Here is an 18,780-nt window from a genome sequence, read left to right as displayed (position 1 = left end):
AAACGGCGAACATCTTCTCAATCGCGACCTCCATCATCAATCTCACGCAACCATGACAGCTTGCACCTCCATTTGAAACCTGCACACAGATTCGAAACCCCAATCACAAAGAGGAAACCCTATAAGTTTAACATTAACCAATTAAATTTTGCCATTTCAAAATATTTTAATTTAAATAAAAATTCTACGTAATCAAACAGTACACATCAACATATTAAGTGGGCACCATGTCAGCAACTATAAACGGCGTCAGCAAAAACTTAACGGAGATGGCTTAATTGGCTCATTTTTACAAGTTTATGGACCTGATTGAGACCGAAAATAACACGATGACCCACTTGAGATTGACACACAAATACGAGGACCAAACGAGGGTTTAAACCTTACTAGTAATTCAGGTTTTTGGTTCAACAACTCATTTCTCAACTTTATTCTAATTTTTTTCTTAAATAATTGAAAAAAATAGATTATTTTCTTGGTATAAAGATCAACTTCATGCATGATGGCTCCCTTTTTTTAACTCAAAAAATATATAAAAATCTCCTATAAGATACTAAGATGGATGAAACTCAATTTGTATCCTCTTCTATGATAACTCATTCCAAACCCAGTACACAACAGCAGCGTAAAACCAAAAGCAAAAAGTGTTGCACCATATGCCTGTGACTTAAAATAACTATTCTCACATGCTCTTTTTTTCTATGGAGAAAGGCTACTTTAGGATCACGGGAATTTATCACCTTTGCCACACAACTTGCAAAACAACGTCTCTCTTCCCAAATCAACTGCATGTGACTGTCACCCACTTTCACAACGTTTTAAATTTTACCAACAAAAGCTCCTACACTTTTTTTCGATCATTCGCACGTTAACTGTTTAATGTTTTAATCTCTTCTTGGAAACAAGACTTACAAACAACCCAACATAATAGAAAATGTAGAAATCCTTAACTTTTGTTGGTTCATCTGTGAAAAAATTTCATTTTATTAGGTTGGTATTGTCTTCTCAGCATCACTGTGCCTTTATCGTTAGTGGGCAATAAATGACAGAGTGGTCCTCTGTTAAATAATGTATATAATCATAAATTCTATCAGATATACAGTGTGGAGAGATTCCAAATACATGAAAATCATTATCAGTAACTCACGTGGCATTTAGAAAACTTTCTATTTTATTTTAATTTTTTATTATAAAATGTTACAAAATTTTTTAGTTTGTTTTTTACTTTTACAAAGTTTATTCAGTTATCGGTAAAAGCAACTTTTTCTTATTGATTCATGCTTTTCAGTTTCAATATTTCATAGAGAGTAATGCTTTTTATAAGTACTCTGTGGCTTCTAGAGAGATTTCATAACATTTTTCTGTGCTGTTGTTGGTTTTCTGTTCTTAAATTAGAACCTTTGTTTTGCATCGATTTACTATTAAATGCTACAAATATTTGAAGTATTATTGATCATGATTTCTCTGAGATCAAATTTTATATTTTAAAATATTAAACATTAATATCTGTGACTGTGATTGGTATTTGGTATGGCAGTCCTAATTTGTTTAAATTATACATGTAAATTACTTATCTTGTAAAAAATATCATTTCGAATTTATTAATATTATTCACTTTTTGATCCTTTGAACTGTATTGATTCTATTTTCATATGTATTTTTGTTCAGTAATTTTAACCAGATGGAATGATTAATTCTACCTAGTCATGTCCTTATCACAAAGAACAGTAGAAATTATGTTTTCATACAAAGACGAATAATCAAATAAAAAATTATCATAAATATACAAAGTAGCATTTATTCCATGTCACAATGCCACGTCATCTCTCTCCGTGATTAACATTTGAATTTATACCTGTGAGTCCGAACACTTTCTCATTGTGTGTTTTTTTTTCTGGTTTATGTTATTTGTTTGGTTTTCAACGGTACTCTCTCATTCTCAGAAACCCATCAAGATTAGACCCAGTTGAAGGAATTCCAATAGGAACCCACATATTATTTACTGGGTTTTCTTCAATCTTTGACACTTGAAGCTCATGCAGTCATATGAAAGCCACATTGCCGATGTTGTAGTTGCTTAAGTTTTGGAATTTCAAGGTGTAGGTGATGTGAGTCAGTGCAGTGTCTGGTGGGTGGGTGGATAGCATTTTTTTGTCTTAGAATATCCGCAGCCTTGGCTTTATTAGCATTTATTTTAGGTTTAAGGACCCAAAGGTGAAGTGGCATTATCTAGTTTAGTCTTGGTTTCTGGGCATTTATTAAGTATCACTTAGTTCAAGGAATTTTATAAGATTTTGAAGAGTTAAGTTGAAGTAAGAGTATGATACCAAAATCAATGGTACTGAGATGGCCAAAAGAAAAAGACTACTGTGAAAGTGAGGGGATAAAGATGGAGCTCAAAGTTTTGGCTACAGATAGAATTGAGAAGCATGAGAATTTCATTATAAGGCCTAGAATCAAGGTGTGGATGACTAGGGCCATTGCGATTGTGGTACTTTGGACTAGTCTTCTTCAGCTGATTGCACTAGGGGAATTGTTGGGGCTAAGTTTGTTGAAGGGCATGCCTCATTGTTTCAGTACCCCGGCTGTAGAAAAGGATTTGGCTCCAGCCAAGGTTTTGCTCCCACCCAAAAGTGAGTTATAAGCCTGTCTTGTGAATTCTGAGTGTTATGAATTCGAAAAATCAAAAAAATTGTCATATGAAAGATGATTTGATGCTGTTTTTTTTTTCCAGCAGTCTTTCTCATTTCATTTTCTGCTATCCCCTCTCCCCCACACCTATAATTTTCTTCTTTTGTGCAAAATTTTTATGATTTGTTATGCATGTCTCTTCTGAATTTGATCATTTTTGTCATCAGGAACTTATAGGAATAATGGTTATCTTCTGGTTTCATGCAATGGAGGACTCAACCAAATGCGAGCAGCAGTGAGTTCTTTGTTTGGGTATCTCCACTGCAATCAGCATCACTATTGCAGTAAAAGTATGATTAATTTCTTTTGAAGTGTTTATTCCTCATATTGTTTTTCCTGCAGATATGTGACATGGTTGCTATTGCCAGACACTTAAATGTCACTCTCATAGTTCCAGAGCTGGACAAGGCCTCTTTCTGGGCGGATTCAAGGTTTGCAGATCATTCTTTTGTCATAACTTCAATTTTTGAAACGCCTCCTTTTTGGACTGTTATGATTGACATGTCTTTGCTTCATTGACATTTTGTCCCCTTGATGTGGCAGTGACTTCAAAGATATATTTGATGTAGATCATTTCATTACCTCCTTGAGAGATGAGGTTCGGATACTAAAGCACCTACCACCTAAGGTCAAGATAAGAGTTGAAAAAGGACTATCTTACTCAATGCCACCCATTAGCTGGTCTAATATCTCATACTATGAAAACCAGGTGTCTGCTTGGTTTAAATTATCTCTGCACACTTCATATTGTGACTTAGAACTTAATTATTAGTTAGCAACTAACTGTCCTTAACTACTTAAATAGGTCCTGCCTCTGCTGCTGAAACACAAGGTCGTACACCTAAATAGAACAGATGCAAGACTTGCAAACAATGGACTACCTGCTGAGATTCAAAAGCTACGGTGCCGAGTAAATTTCAATGCCCTGAGGTTCACTTCTCAGATAGAAGAACTTGGCAGAAGAATAGTCAAGGTTTTGAGGGAAAAGGGACCTTTCGTTGCACTTCATCTTAGATATGAGATGGACATGTTGGCCTTCTCTGGTTGTGCTCATGGTTGTGACAGCAAAGAAGAGGAGGAACTAAGGAGAATGAGGTAATCTAAATCATGCATTGATGTGTAGCAACATCTATCTTGTTTCTACAGTTTTCCTTTGAATGTAGTTTTTGCAAATGGTGTTTGTTAGATATGAATATCCTGGCTGGAAGGAGAAAGTTATCAATTCTGAGCTTAAGAGGAAAGATGGTCTATGCCCTTTAACTCCCGAGGAAACTTCCCTAGTACTGACAGCACTTGGAATAGATCACAATGTTCAAATTTATATTGCTGCTGGAGAAATATATGGTGGAGAGAAAAGGATGGAAAGTTTACTAGGAGATTTTCCTAATCTGGTGAGTAGAGAGAAGGAAATAATATATGCTGTATTTATGCAAATTCGTGGCACTAACATTTTTCTAAATAGGTAAGGAAAGAAACTTTGCTGGAACCTTCAGAATTGATGTATTTCCAAAACCACTCCTCACAAATGGCTGCAGTGGATTTTCTTGTTTCTCTAGAAAGTGATATATTTATTCCAACATACGACGGGAACATGGCTAAAGTTGTGGAAGGCCATCGCAGGTATTACCTTCTGTCTTTCTCTGATTTCTGTTATCTACTTAGTGATCTGATGATACTTTGATGAAGTGAAGAGTTGTTTTGATTTCATTCATTCTTTTCTTAGATGTACAATGATAGAAGAGTTTGCAGAATTAGCTGCACTTTTGACAAAACCTGTTGCTATTTATAGGATATCATGTGTAATGATGAGATCTAATTATCTGGTGTCATACTTGCTTCTCTTCAGATTTCTAGGATTCAAGAAAACTGTACTTCTGGATAGAAGGCTTCTGGTAGAGCTAATAGACCAATACTACAATGGGTTGTTGAGTTGGGATGATTTTTCCACTGCTGTGAAAGAAGTTCATGCCAATCGTATGGGAAGTCCTAGAACAAGAGTTATCATTCCTGACAAACCCAAAGAAGAAGACTACTTTTATGCCAACCCTCAGGAATGTTTGCAATTGCTAGATGAACCATTGAAAAACACATAATCTTGGCTCTGATTTAATCACAGCTCAGAAGGCAAATTAACTATTCTGTAAATGAAATAGGCTCCAAATGAACTAAAGGAACTGTGCCTCTGTCAAATAATAAAAAGATTCTTGTATAAAGATAGAGGACTTTGTTTCCTTTGTAGCATTTCCACATATAGGTTATCTTTATCACATGAATAATGATATATTTTCTTAGCATGTCTTCTTACTGATTCCCCTAATACCTTATTAAATGAAGAATAATACAATTAAATGTATTTAATGTTTTAATAACATATAATGCATTCTGCTTTTTTTCATTAAGAGGATTTATAGGAACATTTTATAGGAAGATTTGGAAGAGAGAAAGAACAACCAGTTCAGAAGTGTAGGCAAGCAAAAGATGAACAATTTTCAGAGTTAATTCAAAGTCAAACATGGAAAAATTTATCATATATTTTTTAGTATTATTGTGTAAACTTTCATTACTCATAGTTTGCTACTTCAATGACTACTCTTCCTTTGAAGCTCTTAATTTTGGTTGACTTTGCTTTTGCATTTCATGAACAGGGGTATTGTTGTAAATTGCAACTCCAATTTTATATTGTAACAGTTATGATTATGATCCTTAATAAGTGGCTTATATCTTAATCAAAATAAAAAGACATGTCATTCTGATTTATTTAAACCAATATTCACAGATCCCTAAATTTAAACAAATGCTGCAATCAATATTGTGCCTGGAGGACAGTGTTTATGACTGAGTGATCCAAAAAATCTTAGAATTTCTAGGAAAAAGCACTTTCCAAGAATATACTCTCTTTTTTTCTTTATACCTTCATTCCACTTATGATCAATTAAGTAATTTGCTTAATATAATGTTTTCCTTAAAGAAAAAATTGTTTCCATCATATTGCTTGTCTGCTTCTCATGGACATGATCAACTTTAACTTGCAAGCCTAATCACTTCAATCTAATAAACGCATGCAACATTTTATGAACGTGATATTGAAAGATAATTATAAGAAATTTGGATAAATGTTGATAATCATGAAAAAAAAATTATGATAGTATAGCTTAATAGTAAAATAATCATTGATTTACTATCAAGTTGGTCATTAAAATTATATTTTAATGATAAAATAATCCTGCAAAACTCAATAAGTGTTTCTACATTTAAGGACAAAATTAAATAGTTTTCTTTTTAATATTATGTCAGAAATGTCTTACTATTTAAAGAACAAATTCATTGTTGACAATTAAAAAGTATTTAATGAGATATTAGTTCTTATTTAGAGTATCGAATTCACATTTTAGATGTAAACATTTTTAATTATTCAAAATAGGTTCAGGTTCTAGAAAAATCATATATAGAGGAGTAATAACTTGATTTTAAAATATACTAATGTCATGTGATTGTCCCAATGTTATTTTTTGGTATTATTTTGACTTACCTTACTTGTACCTTAAGTACTGCAAAAATAATTTATGGACTCATTATTCAGATCACAGCTTCGTAGAAAAAGAATAAGAAAACAATGCTAGTGTACTAAATTATATAATATGATAAAAAAAAATAGCAATCTAAATATTAATATATCATCACTTTTAAGTATATTTGTTTTTTTTTTCATTATGTTAATTTATTGTTCTCTAACTCAAATATTTTCATAATTAACGCAATGCTTCACATGGTATCATAACAAATTTTATAGGAATAAGTATTTCAACTAAAATTACTTTATATGTAAAATAAAAAACCATCTTCTAAACAAGCTAATATATGATAAGATTTCTATAAATTAGTTTATAATATACATATATATATATATATATATATTATTTTATATGATCGCATCTTTTAAAAAATGTAGTTTTGTAGAATATTCACATTTATAATATAAATTATTAAAAATGAAAAGTTAGACACACAAATCTTTTACATTATAAAATAGATAAAATAAAAAACAAGGGAATTGCATGACAATATAAAAAGGTGTGTATAAACAGACAAACTATATAAAGTAAAATAAAATGTGTATTCGAGAGTCTTAAATCTTGAAGTTAAGACCCAAAGTCTTAAGTCGTCCATTTCTAAATCTATGATTATTTTAATGCCTACAAAAAATCAGTTTTTAAATGTTCACTAGAATTTTAAAAATACACATGAATCTACAGAATAAAAGGAACAAAGAATATACTTTTTGTTTAGAGAGAAAAAAAATTATTTTGTAATTATATAGTTGAAATTAAACAACTATAATAACCAATGTTAGACCTATTTACTTTTTCCTATGATTCAATTAAACAATTCGCATTTAAATATTGAATTAGGTCAAACAAGAAAAATAACTTATTTCTTCTCTTCATATATATTTATATTTATATTTATATATGTAGTACAACTAATCAAAAGGTAAACAAACAGAACTTGTATGTGACATAATTTTATAGTAATTCGGATTTTATGTTGATTAATTACATCAAATTCATTTGTTGTGTTCCTAATAAAATTAATCAGAATAATTTGGTTAGACTAGGTATCGATTCAGTAAAAACTCGTGGTGTCCTCGTACCACTGCTACTAGTTTGGTTCTACACATTGCACTTTTCATACCATTCTCTTTCTCTTCGAATTTTCTCGGCAAAATTTTTCCACTTGGACGATACTAATGGCTAGGTCTGCAAAAGGGCATCAAGATGAATTGGAGGACGATGAAGAAGAAGAATTCCTAACTGCAAACACCTCTACCTCTCTCAACAAAGGTTTATTTTTTTCTCTCTCTGTGGTTTGTCTGTGCATCACCCCACAGGGTTTATCGATTGATTCATTGATGGGGGTCTCAAAGTTCTTATCTTTTTGCCTTTACGATAGCATTCTGCAATTCAATTTTCAATTTTGAACATAATTATTTATTACGTTTTGTGACTTGGCAGTGAAGGTGGACGAACCCAGCACGGGGAAGAGAGGGAATACGCATCGTTCGAAGCATTCAGAGACTGAGCAACGTAGAAGGAGCAAGATTAATGAAAGGTGAGCTTTGAATTAAAAAATAGTTATTGAGTTAATAGTTCGTGTGTGTAGTGTAGATTTTGACTGGAAGTATGATGTGATTCTGTTAGTATTTATTGTTAGGCAATGTTTGGTTGCTTGAAAGAAAAACTATATTTGTGTGCCAGGTTTCAAGTTCTGAGAGATCTCATTCCTCAAAATGATCAAAAAAGAGACAAGGCATCCTTCTTGTTGGAGGTGCTTCGTTCGACATTTAACCATTTGTTTCTTGTGTACATCTTAATGGATAATTCTTTTTCTTGTAAACTAAATTAGATTTTTTTTTCAGGTTATTGAGTATATTCAGTTCCTACAGGACAAGTTACAAATTTATGAGAAGTCTTATGAAGGATGGAGTCAGGAGCCAACGAAGTTAATTCCATGGGTAAAGTTATATGCAATGTTGTAATGTAAATATTTTTCAGTGTGTGTTCAGTCTGGACCTTGATTTATGAAATCTTGCGAAATGAATGGCAATAGCTTTCCTGACTGATATGGTTCTACCTAGTATCCGAAATTGGATCTGCAAATGCAGTATAATTGAAATTTGGACTGACAATTGCTCGACATTGTGAGACTTGCAATTCTCTCTGATTGTATAAGGATTCATTTTATATAGACTGCAAAGAAACAACAATGATTACAAAGCCTTACTCTCATTAAGCAGGCTCACCAACATGGATTTCGGCACACCTATGTACTTGGTCATATGTCATGTACTCATGGCACCTCTGCATAAAATTTCTTATACAAGAGTTTAAGTTCCTTTCATGCTTAGGATTTCACTACTTTATGCTGTTTCTGTGAATTCATACGTCTGCTTGTAGTGTTTTTTTTTTCATTTACAATATCCTTTTTCTTCCAGAGCAAGTAGCCCAGTATGCATATTTGAATGAATTCAGGGATGGCATTGTGGCAACTTCAGTGAACTATTTTTCACAATGGTTGGTTATGGCTTACTGCCTTGAAATAGTGACAGTCACTTTTAATCTAAAGTTTATTGTTTTCATCTTGTTTTTTTCAGAGAAATCCTCACGCACCTGCAGAAAATACTACAGATCCTTCTCAAAGTATACAAAATGGGTCTGTTGATGAGAAAAATAACAGTGCATCTCCACTGTTTCCCGGAAATGTACCGAACCCTATGGAGTCTGACTTCTCAATGTTGACTGTTCAGAAGGGTCACCTCCCTGGTTCATCTACAGAAGCAGTTCCCCTCACCATGCAAATGCGGTTGGACATGTTTGATCCAGTTGTTAGCAGTGGTATGGCAACCCAACATCTTCAGGAATCTGTTTCTAACGTTGACATGCATTCACATACCCAGCCACAACTGTGGCTTGATAAATCAAACAAGGGCAACTATATTCTTCCACATGATAGTACAATGAAGGAACAGGAGGAGCTAGTGATTGAATCTGGATCAGATAGCATTTCTAGTGCCTATTCTCAGGGGTGAGTTTGTTATATAAGTTCAACAGTAGTTTTTCTTCATCAATCTTGTGTTAATTATTTGCTTGAAACTACATTTACAATGCGTGAGCAATGTGTTAGGAGTTCATAATTAATAATTCTCCCCGAATAATAACCTATATAAATCTAGATCAAGCCTATTCCTGAATGATTCATAATTAAAAAAAACCAGAATAGTATCCCATCACCTGCTACACTGTATTGGAACCCCAAAGTTTGTCCACACAACAATTACTCTCCCTATATGCATGTGATACATGGGAATTCATACTGATAAGTTTATACAAAATATTCTGTTCTTATTTCTAAGTTGCCAGGGGACAGTATTTTGGTTCTCAAATGTGGTCGGAAATTAAGATGGACCAAGGATGTCTGCAATTAAGTGGGCTTTCAGAAAAAAATAGAGTCCACATATAATTTTAAAAAACAAAAGAAGAGGACAGACCCAGGTCAAGTTAGTCTTCAATTTTACCCCAATTAACGTAGGTTTAAAACTATTTTACTTGGGTGAGAAGCATCCAGTGGGAGAGTGCAGGATAGAGATGGAGTGTGATACGCGATTCAAATCAGAGTAACTTATATGACAGTGAGAAGAATGGTATATGTAACCATTTATAGCTCGAAGTGTCATATGTATAAGCTATTTTGTCAATCACATCTGCAATTAATCCCTTCATGTGTGTTGTTGTCCATTGCATGGAATTATGCTCTTTGAAACCAATCAGGAGTTATCTTGTTTGTTTCTTTATCTGAGTATAGTAACTCTGCAGAAGACAATTTTCGTATCTTTTTCTGTATAACATAATTTATAGGTACAATAGTATGTTTAGTTCCCCAACTAACTTGTTAGGACTGTTACTGGCAGTTGGAGGTTCGTTACTGGTAGTTATATGTTTGTTACAGGCAGTTAGAGCTCTCTTGTAATCTGGAATCTCCTTTCTCTTCTCTCTCAACCGTACAAATCTTACATTGTTGATTGAAATTACTACAATCGATTTAAATCTTGTATTAAAGTGAATGAATTCATCTTGTCAAAAGTAAATTGTTGGAAATTCGTTGTACTTACAATTGAGAATCTATCCTCAAAAAGAGGGGAGAAAATTTGGCAAGAGAATTTTTTCGGTTCCCACAAACTTGTTGCATTTGACATTGCTTTCTTCTTCGCCTGTTTAGTATGCAACTGCACGTTTTAGGGACATTAATTTTTTAGCACTTGAGTCAATTCCATCAAGCATCATTGAAGGGAATATATCATTCATGCCACTGTTGATCCAGTTTTTATGTGTTTTAACAGAATTTTAGATACTCTCACGCAAGTGCTGCAGTCTTCCGGGGTAGACATGTCCCAGACTAATCTCTCGGTGCAAATTGATGTTGGTAGACGAGCAAATGCCGGATTGGTCCCCTCTGCATATAGTTCAAAGGTTCGTTTATGCTCCATTGTTTTAGCACCAACTTTGTTCTGACTTGAATTGAATTGAATTACTTTTGGAGGATACTTTACAGCGTTGTTATTGCCCTTTTGTCATAGAATTAGTGTATGACAGTATTATTCATTAGAAAGAACGAGATAGAATAATTTGCTGTCAACGTATATCTCTATACTTGAACTGACCAATTTAGAACTAGTAAATCAATACTGTCACTGTTTCAGTGTATTCTAATCAAATTCTAAAATTAATGCCATATGTTTTTTGTTCATTCAGGTTCATGAAAATCAATTTGAGAGCAATGCAGCAATTTCAGTTTCCGGATTTGATTACTGCAATATTGAATCCGAACAAAGTTCAAAGAGGCTCAGACAAGAAGCAAGCTAGAGATCCCTCTCATGCTTATTTTGTCATGAGTTTCATTATTTTTTTTTGTCCTCGGATGAGAGAAAAAGAGGAATTGGGTGGATCAGTTCATTTTTGCCTTGCTGGTTAGAGCCAGATAAAATGTATATTTAACGATACTGGTTTTGGTACTAAGACATTCAGAAATAAAATGTCACCTATGTTTGTGCTTCCACAACAATTTTCTATTTTATTGCCTTCCAGTCTACCTGATAGTTCAATGTCATACATTCATTGTTTTGACATTTCTTTAAAAGATATTTTTTAGTACTAATGCTGCCAATTCTTGTAGGACAAGTTCATTCGTTTGCCAGTCTGGATGAGAGTTTACTCGTGTGAGAATTACATCATGTTTTACAAGTCACATCAAAATTTTGTTAGAAATTACACCCCAATATCTTATTGTTAATAATAAGATTACTCTCGCAGATGACTTGTATCCAGAACTTGTTCAAGTTGTCAGCTAATAAGGGAATGTTCTGGTAATAAGCCATGAAGTTGATAATCATTTATCAATATTTTTTCATAATAAAATTTGATGAATAATAATGCTTAAATTAATCATTCTTTGCTAGCAATTTCATCATTGAAGATAATCTTATCATGCAGTTCTCTGTGTCAAATTCTGTTGCAAGCAAGAGAAAACAGATAAATAGTGTATATAGCCGGAAAATATCCTTGTCAGGGAAGCATTCACGGGCCACAAAAGTATTTGCATGAGATCCCAAAACCAACTGGGGAACATTTATTTCACAATTACCTTTTTCACCCCTGTAATTTTGTCCAGTAATTTCTCATAGTACAGCAGAATAATGAAAATTTCAGAATCTTTTCAAAAAAGGATATCCAGAAATGATAAAATACAGCTATTACCCCCACTCACTTTTATAAACTAAAATACAATCTTGCACATCCTCGTGGAGAAGTTTTTGCAATATATGCTCAAAACTAGCACCTTTCATAAAGTGAACTTTTTTTATAATTCGGCAGAGAACTTTCTACAATAGGGTTTAAAATTTTCCAGATCTGTGTTCTTTAATGATAAAATTTTTCATGAAGTGTTACAAAATCAATAATTCAAAACGATTAAATACTAATTCTCATTTATTTTAGATTTTTTCTAAATTCAGCTTTTTTGAAAAACTTCCACAATGTGGAATTTAAGATTTTTTATTACATTCCAGATAATACTCGTAAGAAAGTGTTAAGATTTTGAAAAAAAAATATTAGGGTCATTCCATTGTCCATGAAAAGCAATTGTACATTTCTTCCTGCATCCCAAAAGAAGTAAGAGATTCAGAAAAAACAATCTGAAATATGCTAGTTGTAGGGTTTGTTGCATACACTTCACGTTTGTCATGGAGCAATGCCAATTTGGAGTTTGCCACAACTTGATTGAACTCACCAAATAAACTCACGTTCTGCCATTTTCAATGAGGTGCTGGCTCATATGGAGGGCATAAGTTTTCTTGGACCACATTTGGGAGGTATTGGTAATTGGACCACACTTGAATAAATATTCTGTCTGATGCAAATAACTCACTTTGATGCTTACCATAATAGGTGGTTTCTATGTACATGCATGAAAGAATACCAAGTTATATATGCCATTCATTTTATTATCTGATTTTGCACACTTCTATATCAGTTCCGGACTTCACAAACTATTGTAAGTTTCTTATATTTTAATCCATAGTTACAATGAAAAAATATAGTAAAACTGCTGTTCAAGTGAATGAGAATATAAAACCCTTTGTAAAACAAAAAGAAATTAAAAGTTGTAATCTTTTATAAAGATCAGAAACTTAAGTAAACAATGGCTACAACCTTATGGACCACGGTAGAGATTTAGTTGAAAGAGAAGTTGAGAGAATATATAACAATATCTTAGCTCTATTCATTAAATAAATAATATGGGTGATGATTTCCTTCTTTCACCAGCTATAAAAATGAGTAGAATTAGTACAGTCTGAATATGTGCAGCAAAGATAAGCAGGAAGTTTTAGTAGCAAAGAATTCAAACTGCACTTAAACCTAATATTAATCACGATGATCAAGCAATCTTACAACAAAACTGACATGTTGTCAACAAATTAGCCTATATATTTGCGAACTTGAGCCAAAGAGAAAAAACACTAATGTCATCAGATGATTCTCAGCAAACATGTTTTCTGAATCAGAAGTTCAGAGCCATATATATACGCGGCTTTTAGTGCTTCTCTCACCCAAAACTGAATCCAGTAAGCAACATTTGGAAGCAGCAATTGATTATGTACATGAATCTGAAGAAGGCAAATCCATTATTAATTGCCAGACGAACCAGCAACACATGAGCTTGATGTCACCTATCCCCACCCTCATCTTCTTGATCCTCAAACTGATTTTCTTCTTTATTGTTCACTTCTGCCTCACCTTCATGATTTTCAGCACTTTGTCCAAAGAACAACTCGGATACAGAATCATCCTCATCTACAACCTCTTCACTTTCCTTATCTTTTGACAGAGAAATCGGACCGCTGTCCATCCATGCAGGACACCGGCGAGTGATGCTAAGAGCTTTCCACAATTGGGAAGTTGAAGGGCTAGAAGAATTCTTTGATACCTCAAAGGAATCACGCCGTAGACAAGAGCATTCGGGTACTGGATGAGAGAGAAAGGATTGTAGCTTTGATTTACTTGATGCTTCTATAATTCCATCAAGTAATGTTTTAGTCAAATGCCTGCGAACTGATTCTAACCATGTATGATTTGCATGATGCATGTGCTGCCGAATCTCGTCTAAAAGTTTAGCAGCTTCCTTTCTGCACAACGTATATATGATTACAAAGTATTAAAACTTTAAATGGATTAACGAAGATTCTGTTTTGTAATTAAGAATTGGAACTTTCAAGTAAACATTGCATTTACATACACTGAAAATAGGGTATTTACCTGTCAGGTCTAAATGTCTTTGATGTTGCTGACTGATATAGCCTGTGCCCCATCACCAAGCTAGCAAAATTTGGATGCCCCTTCCCGTCAAGGTCAAATCCAGGGATGAATACATCAGCTTCAACACAAATCACATAATCAATAGCCTCCCACAGTAATTTATGGGCATTGGTCCTCAGTTCCATGACTGTACTATCAGGCTCGTTATCACTCTCAGCAACCCAACCCCACCAACCTTCTATGTTGTATGATTTTGGCCTTGCTGGAGGTGGAGGAAGTGGGCGAGGACGTGGACCTGCATTTTTCCAAGCTGCACGCTTTGTTACTTCTTCAGTGAAAGGTGGTGGTCCAGGAGTTTCAACAAGCTTCACCTCTTGCCCATAGAGCCTAACCATCTCCCAAGGAGTACTCAGAGAAGTTCTATCAATAACATTTTCAAACATAGAATGAAGAGGGATCAACGTCCTTTGTCCACCAAAGACTTCTCCCCCAGATACATATATAATTGTATCCCTTGAGTATCCATATGCACGCAGAAGCGTACCAATCTGCAAGAGATCAGAATGGTAAATCATATAATCAAGCAGGGTAAATCAACCAGGGTAGTTCTCTCTCAAAACATATGGCTTCAGATACATCTGCAATAAATGTAAATGACCAATCTTTGGAGAGAGTATTCTGCCAATTCATTGCAGATGAACAATTTGACTATAAACAACTAAAAGAAAATCTTACCTCCTCAGGCATTAAAGGACAGGAACCTTTTAGTCTTTCTTCGGCTGAGTTGATTGAAAGCTTCCCCTTGACAATTCCACGTTTAAGCATCCAAGACCGTTTGTGTTGAATAAGTTCAGTATGTACATCCTAGCAAAAAGACCACCATAGCTCAAATATGAAGAGATGAGGAAGTTTAAGAGACAGTATCACAGATTGATCATATACCTGGAACAGTTCTGCACAACCATGATACGCTAAAGATTCTCTAGTCATGCCAGGGTCAAATGCAATGAATGGACGCCCAGGAGCTCGTAACCTACAATCATATGATGAACTATACATAAGCCAACAGGAGAAAAAGTGTATGAATGAGAAGAACAAACTTAAATGAGAGAAGACAGTAAACTTGCCTCTGCAAAATCTTAGCAGAAAGTTCCTGGACTTCTTGTCGAAACTTAAGGGCGTGAAAAGATACTCTGCATCTCAACCTTTGATATTCTTCAAAATCGGGAGGAAGAGTGGCCTAAGAAGGAGGGGAAGCAAAGAGAAACCATCACTTGTAGATACTTTTAATAAAGGCAAAACAATAACCATTTTAAACTACCAGCTTTCCATGGTGTAGTCCATCTAAAAGCTGAAGAACTAAAAACAGAAGATTGAGAAAGATAGCAGCATGATGTTATACGTCATTCAATGTGGCAAAACACTAAGATAATCATTCCAAAATAAGCTCATCACAGGCAAACCCCAAATTCAGAAATTAAGAATACCAATCCCAGTAAAGTAATAAAACAAAGATCCTCAAATAATGACCCATATTTAAATGTTCTTCTACACATCAAAGGATGCCCAAAATTATAAAATCGGCAGTGTTTACTAGATTTCACCAAGCCAATTCCACTCAAACAAAAATAAAAAAAATTCAAAAAATTAACCTTTGACTTTGAACTCTGGAAGGAAAATTTAGATAAAAACAGGTTATGGATAGGTTAAGCAAAAGCTGCCTTTACCTTCAAGCATCCACCTTCCGAAACAACTAGTTCAACCACTGAATGGGACTTTAATACAGGGAGAACATGATGAAAATAATAAAAAGGTGATGCTGAATATGGTACTCTAAAGACAGGTATCTCTTTCTTTCTCCTTGCTCCCTTTAGGTCTTTTGGAAGAGTTCTCACAATAGTGACGTCTTTTGCTAATGATAGGACAAATTGCTCTTCATTATATAGGTATGCAAAACTCTTGAACTGAGAGCTGGATAAAAATAATTATAAAGAAAATAGTGAAATAGTTTAAACACATAATTTAGATCATATCAGACTGAGTTGAATGTAAGCTTCTGTAATTTTATGGAAGAATAGTTACCTTATTCCCTTGCTGCTGGTTGTTGATAGGATCTCAGGCATAGCTAACGTAGCATTGAGAAGTCGGGCAACCACAACAACATCACATATCTGAAAAAACAAGATAATGGTTCAGTTCAGTATGATTTAAATATAACGTGTTAAAACCTTAAAACTTAGAACCACCCTTACCGAATTCCTGATCTCATGAAAACCACCTCGTATCCGAACAAAAATAAATCCATTTGTTTGTGAAACAGGATCTGTCAGGAAAGATAGAGATATTTTCTTTCAGAGAGAGAGATAAAAGATTAAACAGTAGTTTACAGAAGCACAAGTTTCTCCTCTCCTGCAAAGAACTTATCTGATTTTACACGTAATACAAAGTATGAAAATAAAGGAAATGGTATTTAAATTACAATATATCTTGCATATAAAAACATAGAGAAACAAAATCAAATGCATGGTGAGCAACATATTTAAAGATTCAAATGTCTGATAATTTGCATGGTGAAATCTTTGGGACTATGAGCGACAAAGTTTGACAATCTTGGTATGTACACACAAAAGCAAGGCAGAAAATGAAAGGAAATAAACGTGTTAGAGGAAATATAAGATCAGGGCAACATATGATCATAGTGATCAAACATTCTTACAAAGACGATAATATGGAGATACGGATATTGAAGTTCAAACTCCACAGACCCCTTCAGATAACTCGATATCTTATATTGTCAATGAAGCATGTTATTATTGATTTTTTAAAGTAGGTGATATAATTGCTCATCAATGAGAAACACAAACACAAGCAGTACTACCCCAAGGATAAGACATAAATTTAGACATCAATTATCATGGACAGAAAAACAATTTTTCCTCAAGAAGCACAAAAGTGAAAGGAACGAGTTCCAGTCACACAATATGACATCACATGCTTATATATGATAGAGGCACTGCATTGGCTTTACATAACCAGATAGTCCTAATTCCATTTCTTATAGTAATAGTAGTAAAAAAAAAGCCAGGAAAAAAGTGCCTAAAATTTTCTATAGATGACCTGTTTTGTTAAAGTTCGGAATCAATACTCAACTCACTTTAACGGATAGACAACCCCAAAATAAATCACAAGTTTGGTCAGCAGAAAATTCAGTATCAAATAGACCAGTACAAAAACCTGTGATTTTTCAAGCAATAGAAATGACAGCATAGCAAAAAGATGAAACATGGAACTCACCAGCATAATTTCCTTGCGGATTTGAATCCGGATACAGTGATTCAAGACGCTTCACCGGACCCCATAATCTTCTGTGAGAGGGACTCTGCAGCACAAATAACAAGAACAAATATTTGAAAAGAGAAAAATAAAGGGACAAAGAACAAAATTAAAAAAATATCGACAAATGAAAACATAGTCCAAAAGCACATTGGCCAATGAATCGAATACATAGGAGCGACACCGTGCTCCAAAATTCAGTTAAACGTGGCAACCGACTGATCCGAACCAATGAACAAAAGCAACGCTGTTAAGCTTATTTCCATGACAAAGGAGAAAAACAGAAACCAGCACAGCATCTAACTACAGAGCCACACGCGGAATATGACAGGGAATGTTGTCCCTTTGTCATTTTCCGGAGCACAAAGCCAAAACTTCGAACCATCAACAGTCCCTAGAATGTTGGGGATACCAGAGCAATGCAAAGGTAAAACCCCACTTGAAATTGTAGAAAAAGGTGAGATCTTTGGGTAAGATATGTGATTAGAGAATTACATTTGTGGGGGGAATTGGTTTCTCGAAGATGGGTCTCCAAGAGAAGATTGTGATGGAGGACTCAAAGTCTGCAGCACCCATTTGAGTGAATCTAGCAAGGAGGAAGTGAATAAAGATAGAGAAAGCAGAGAGCACGAGGCCAAACAGGCCAACCCATTTCATCTTTGACTTCATTTTCAGTTCCCCTTTCATTGAGAAGTGAGAGAAAATGTCTCACTGTTTCTCTCTCTTGAGAAGAGGAACTGAGAAGAGAAGAAGGAAGTATGGAATAGTCAGAATGCGAAAAGCAGTGGGATTGAAAAGGCACGTGTTAAAGCATGTTTTCTTCTGTCTTCGTACTCAGTCCACAAACAAGAGAGTCTTTTGTTTGTTCGAGTTGGATCAGCTTCTCGATCTTCTTCTCTTTCTCTTTCTAATTTTTTTCTTTTCAGAATTTGTTTTGCATTTTTTCTGTTCCTCCCAACAAAATTTAGCAGTTTCATGGACATGGAAAGGGATCCTGCCTGCGCCCTTGTCTAGCTAGCTAACCAATGAACACAGAGCAGGTAAATGTTAACTTTTATATGATGTTTATTTAAGAAAACTGTTTTTGTTCATAAACAAATTTTGTAAATAACTCTTATCAGAATACTTATGACTGCGGTTTTGATTAATAATATTTATGTAATTAAAAAAATATTTAAATTATTTTGGCAACAAAAATGCTAATGTAAGTATGTTTTCATGAATAGGAGTCATAATATTATGTAATAATTTCCCTAAAAAAGAGGTGGTGAGATATTAAATATTATTTTCTTTTTGAGAAAAAAAAAACTTAGGTTGTACTGGGAGTAATATTATGATTTTCTATGGATGGATTTAAATTGCATTTGAATAAAAAAAGAGTAATCTAATG

The 18,780-nt window shown here is 34.1% G+C and overlaps 3 protein-coding genes across 3 annotated transcripts; 2 read left to right on the top strand and 1 right to left on the bottom strand.

Annotated features, from left to right (window-relative positions):
* Window positions 1–1,893: 1,893 nt before the first annotated feature.
* Window positions 1,894–4,985, top strand: LOC108327905 (rhamnogalacturonan I rhamnosyltransferase 1). Its single transcript, XM_017561638.1, has 8 exons — window positions 1,894–2,633; window positions 2,859–2,926; window positions 3,034–3,122; window positions 3,235–3,400; window positions 3,497–3,786; window positions 3,878–4,082; window positions 4,154–4,311; window positions 4,538–4,985. The coding sequence occupies exons 1-8, from the start codon at window positions 2,321–2,323 to the stop codon at window positions 4,782–4,784; spliced, it is 1,536 nt and encodes a 511-aa protein (XP_017417127.1). The 5' UTR covers window positions 1,894–2,320; the 3' UTR covers window positions 4,785–4,985.
* Window positions 4,986–7,308: 2,323 nt separating this feature from the next.
* LOC108327853 (transcription factor BIM2) lies at window positions 7,309–11,299 on the top strand. Its single transcript, XM_017561576.2, has 7 exons — window positions 7,309–7,532; window positions 7,704–7,800; window positions 7,947–8,016; window positions 8,108–8,203; window positions 8,843–9,273; window positions 10,586–10,715; window positions 10,998–11,299. Exons 1-7 carry the CDS (start codon window positions 7,439–7,441, stop codon window positions 11,106–11,108), a joined length of 1,029 nt encoding a protein of 342 aa, XP_017417065.1. The 5' UTR covers window positions 7,309–7,438; the 3' UTR covers window positions 11,109–11,299.
* Window positions 11,300–13,001: 1,702 nt separating this feature from the next.
* Window positions 13,002–18,412, bottom strand: LOC108329754 (O-fucosyltransferase 27). The gene is made up of 10 exons (XM_017564115.2): window positions 17,886–18,412; window positions 17,352–17,436; window positions 16,310–16,380; window positions 16,140–16,228; window positions 15,785–16,028; window positions 15,185–15,297; window positions 15,000–15,090; window positions 14,793–14,921; window positions 14,058–14,605; window positions 13,002–13,927 (listed from the first exon to the last, which is right to left on the bottom strand). The coding sequence occupies exons 1-10, from the start codon at window positions 18,075–18,077 to the stop codon at window positions 13,468–13,470; spliced, it is 2,022 nt and encodes a 673-aa protein (XP_017419604.1). The 5' UTR covers window positions 18,078–18,412; the 3' UTR covers window positions 13,002–13,467.
* Between the last annotated feature and the right edge of the window lie 368 nt (window positions 18,413–18,780).

Source organism: Vigna angularis, chromosome 2 (assembly GCF_016808095.1).
Source record: "Vigna angularis cultivar LongXiaoDou No.4 chromosome 2, ASM1680809v1, whole genome shotgun sequence".
NCBI classification, from domain to species: Eukaryota; Viridiplantae; Streptophyta; class Magnoliopsida; order Fabales; family Fabaceae; genus Vigna; species Vigna angularis.
Note: the sequence above shows the minus strand (reverse complement) of the source record. Positions and strands in the feature narration are given on the sequence as shown.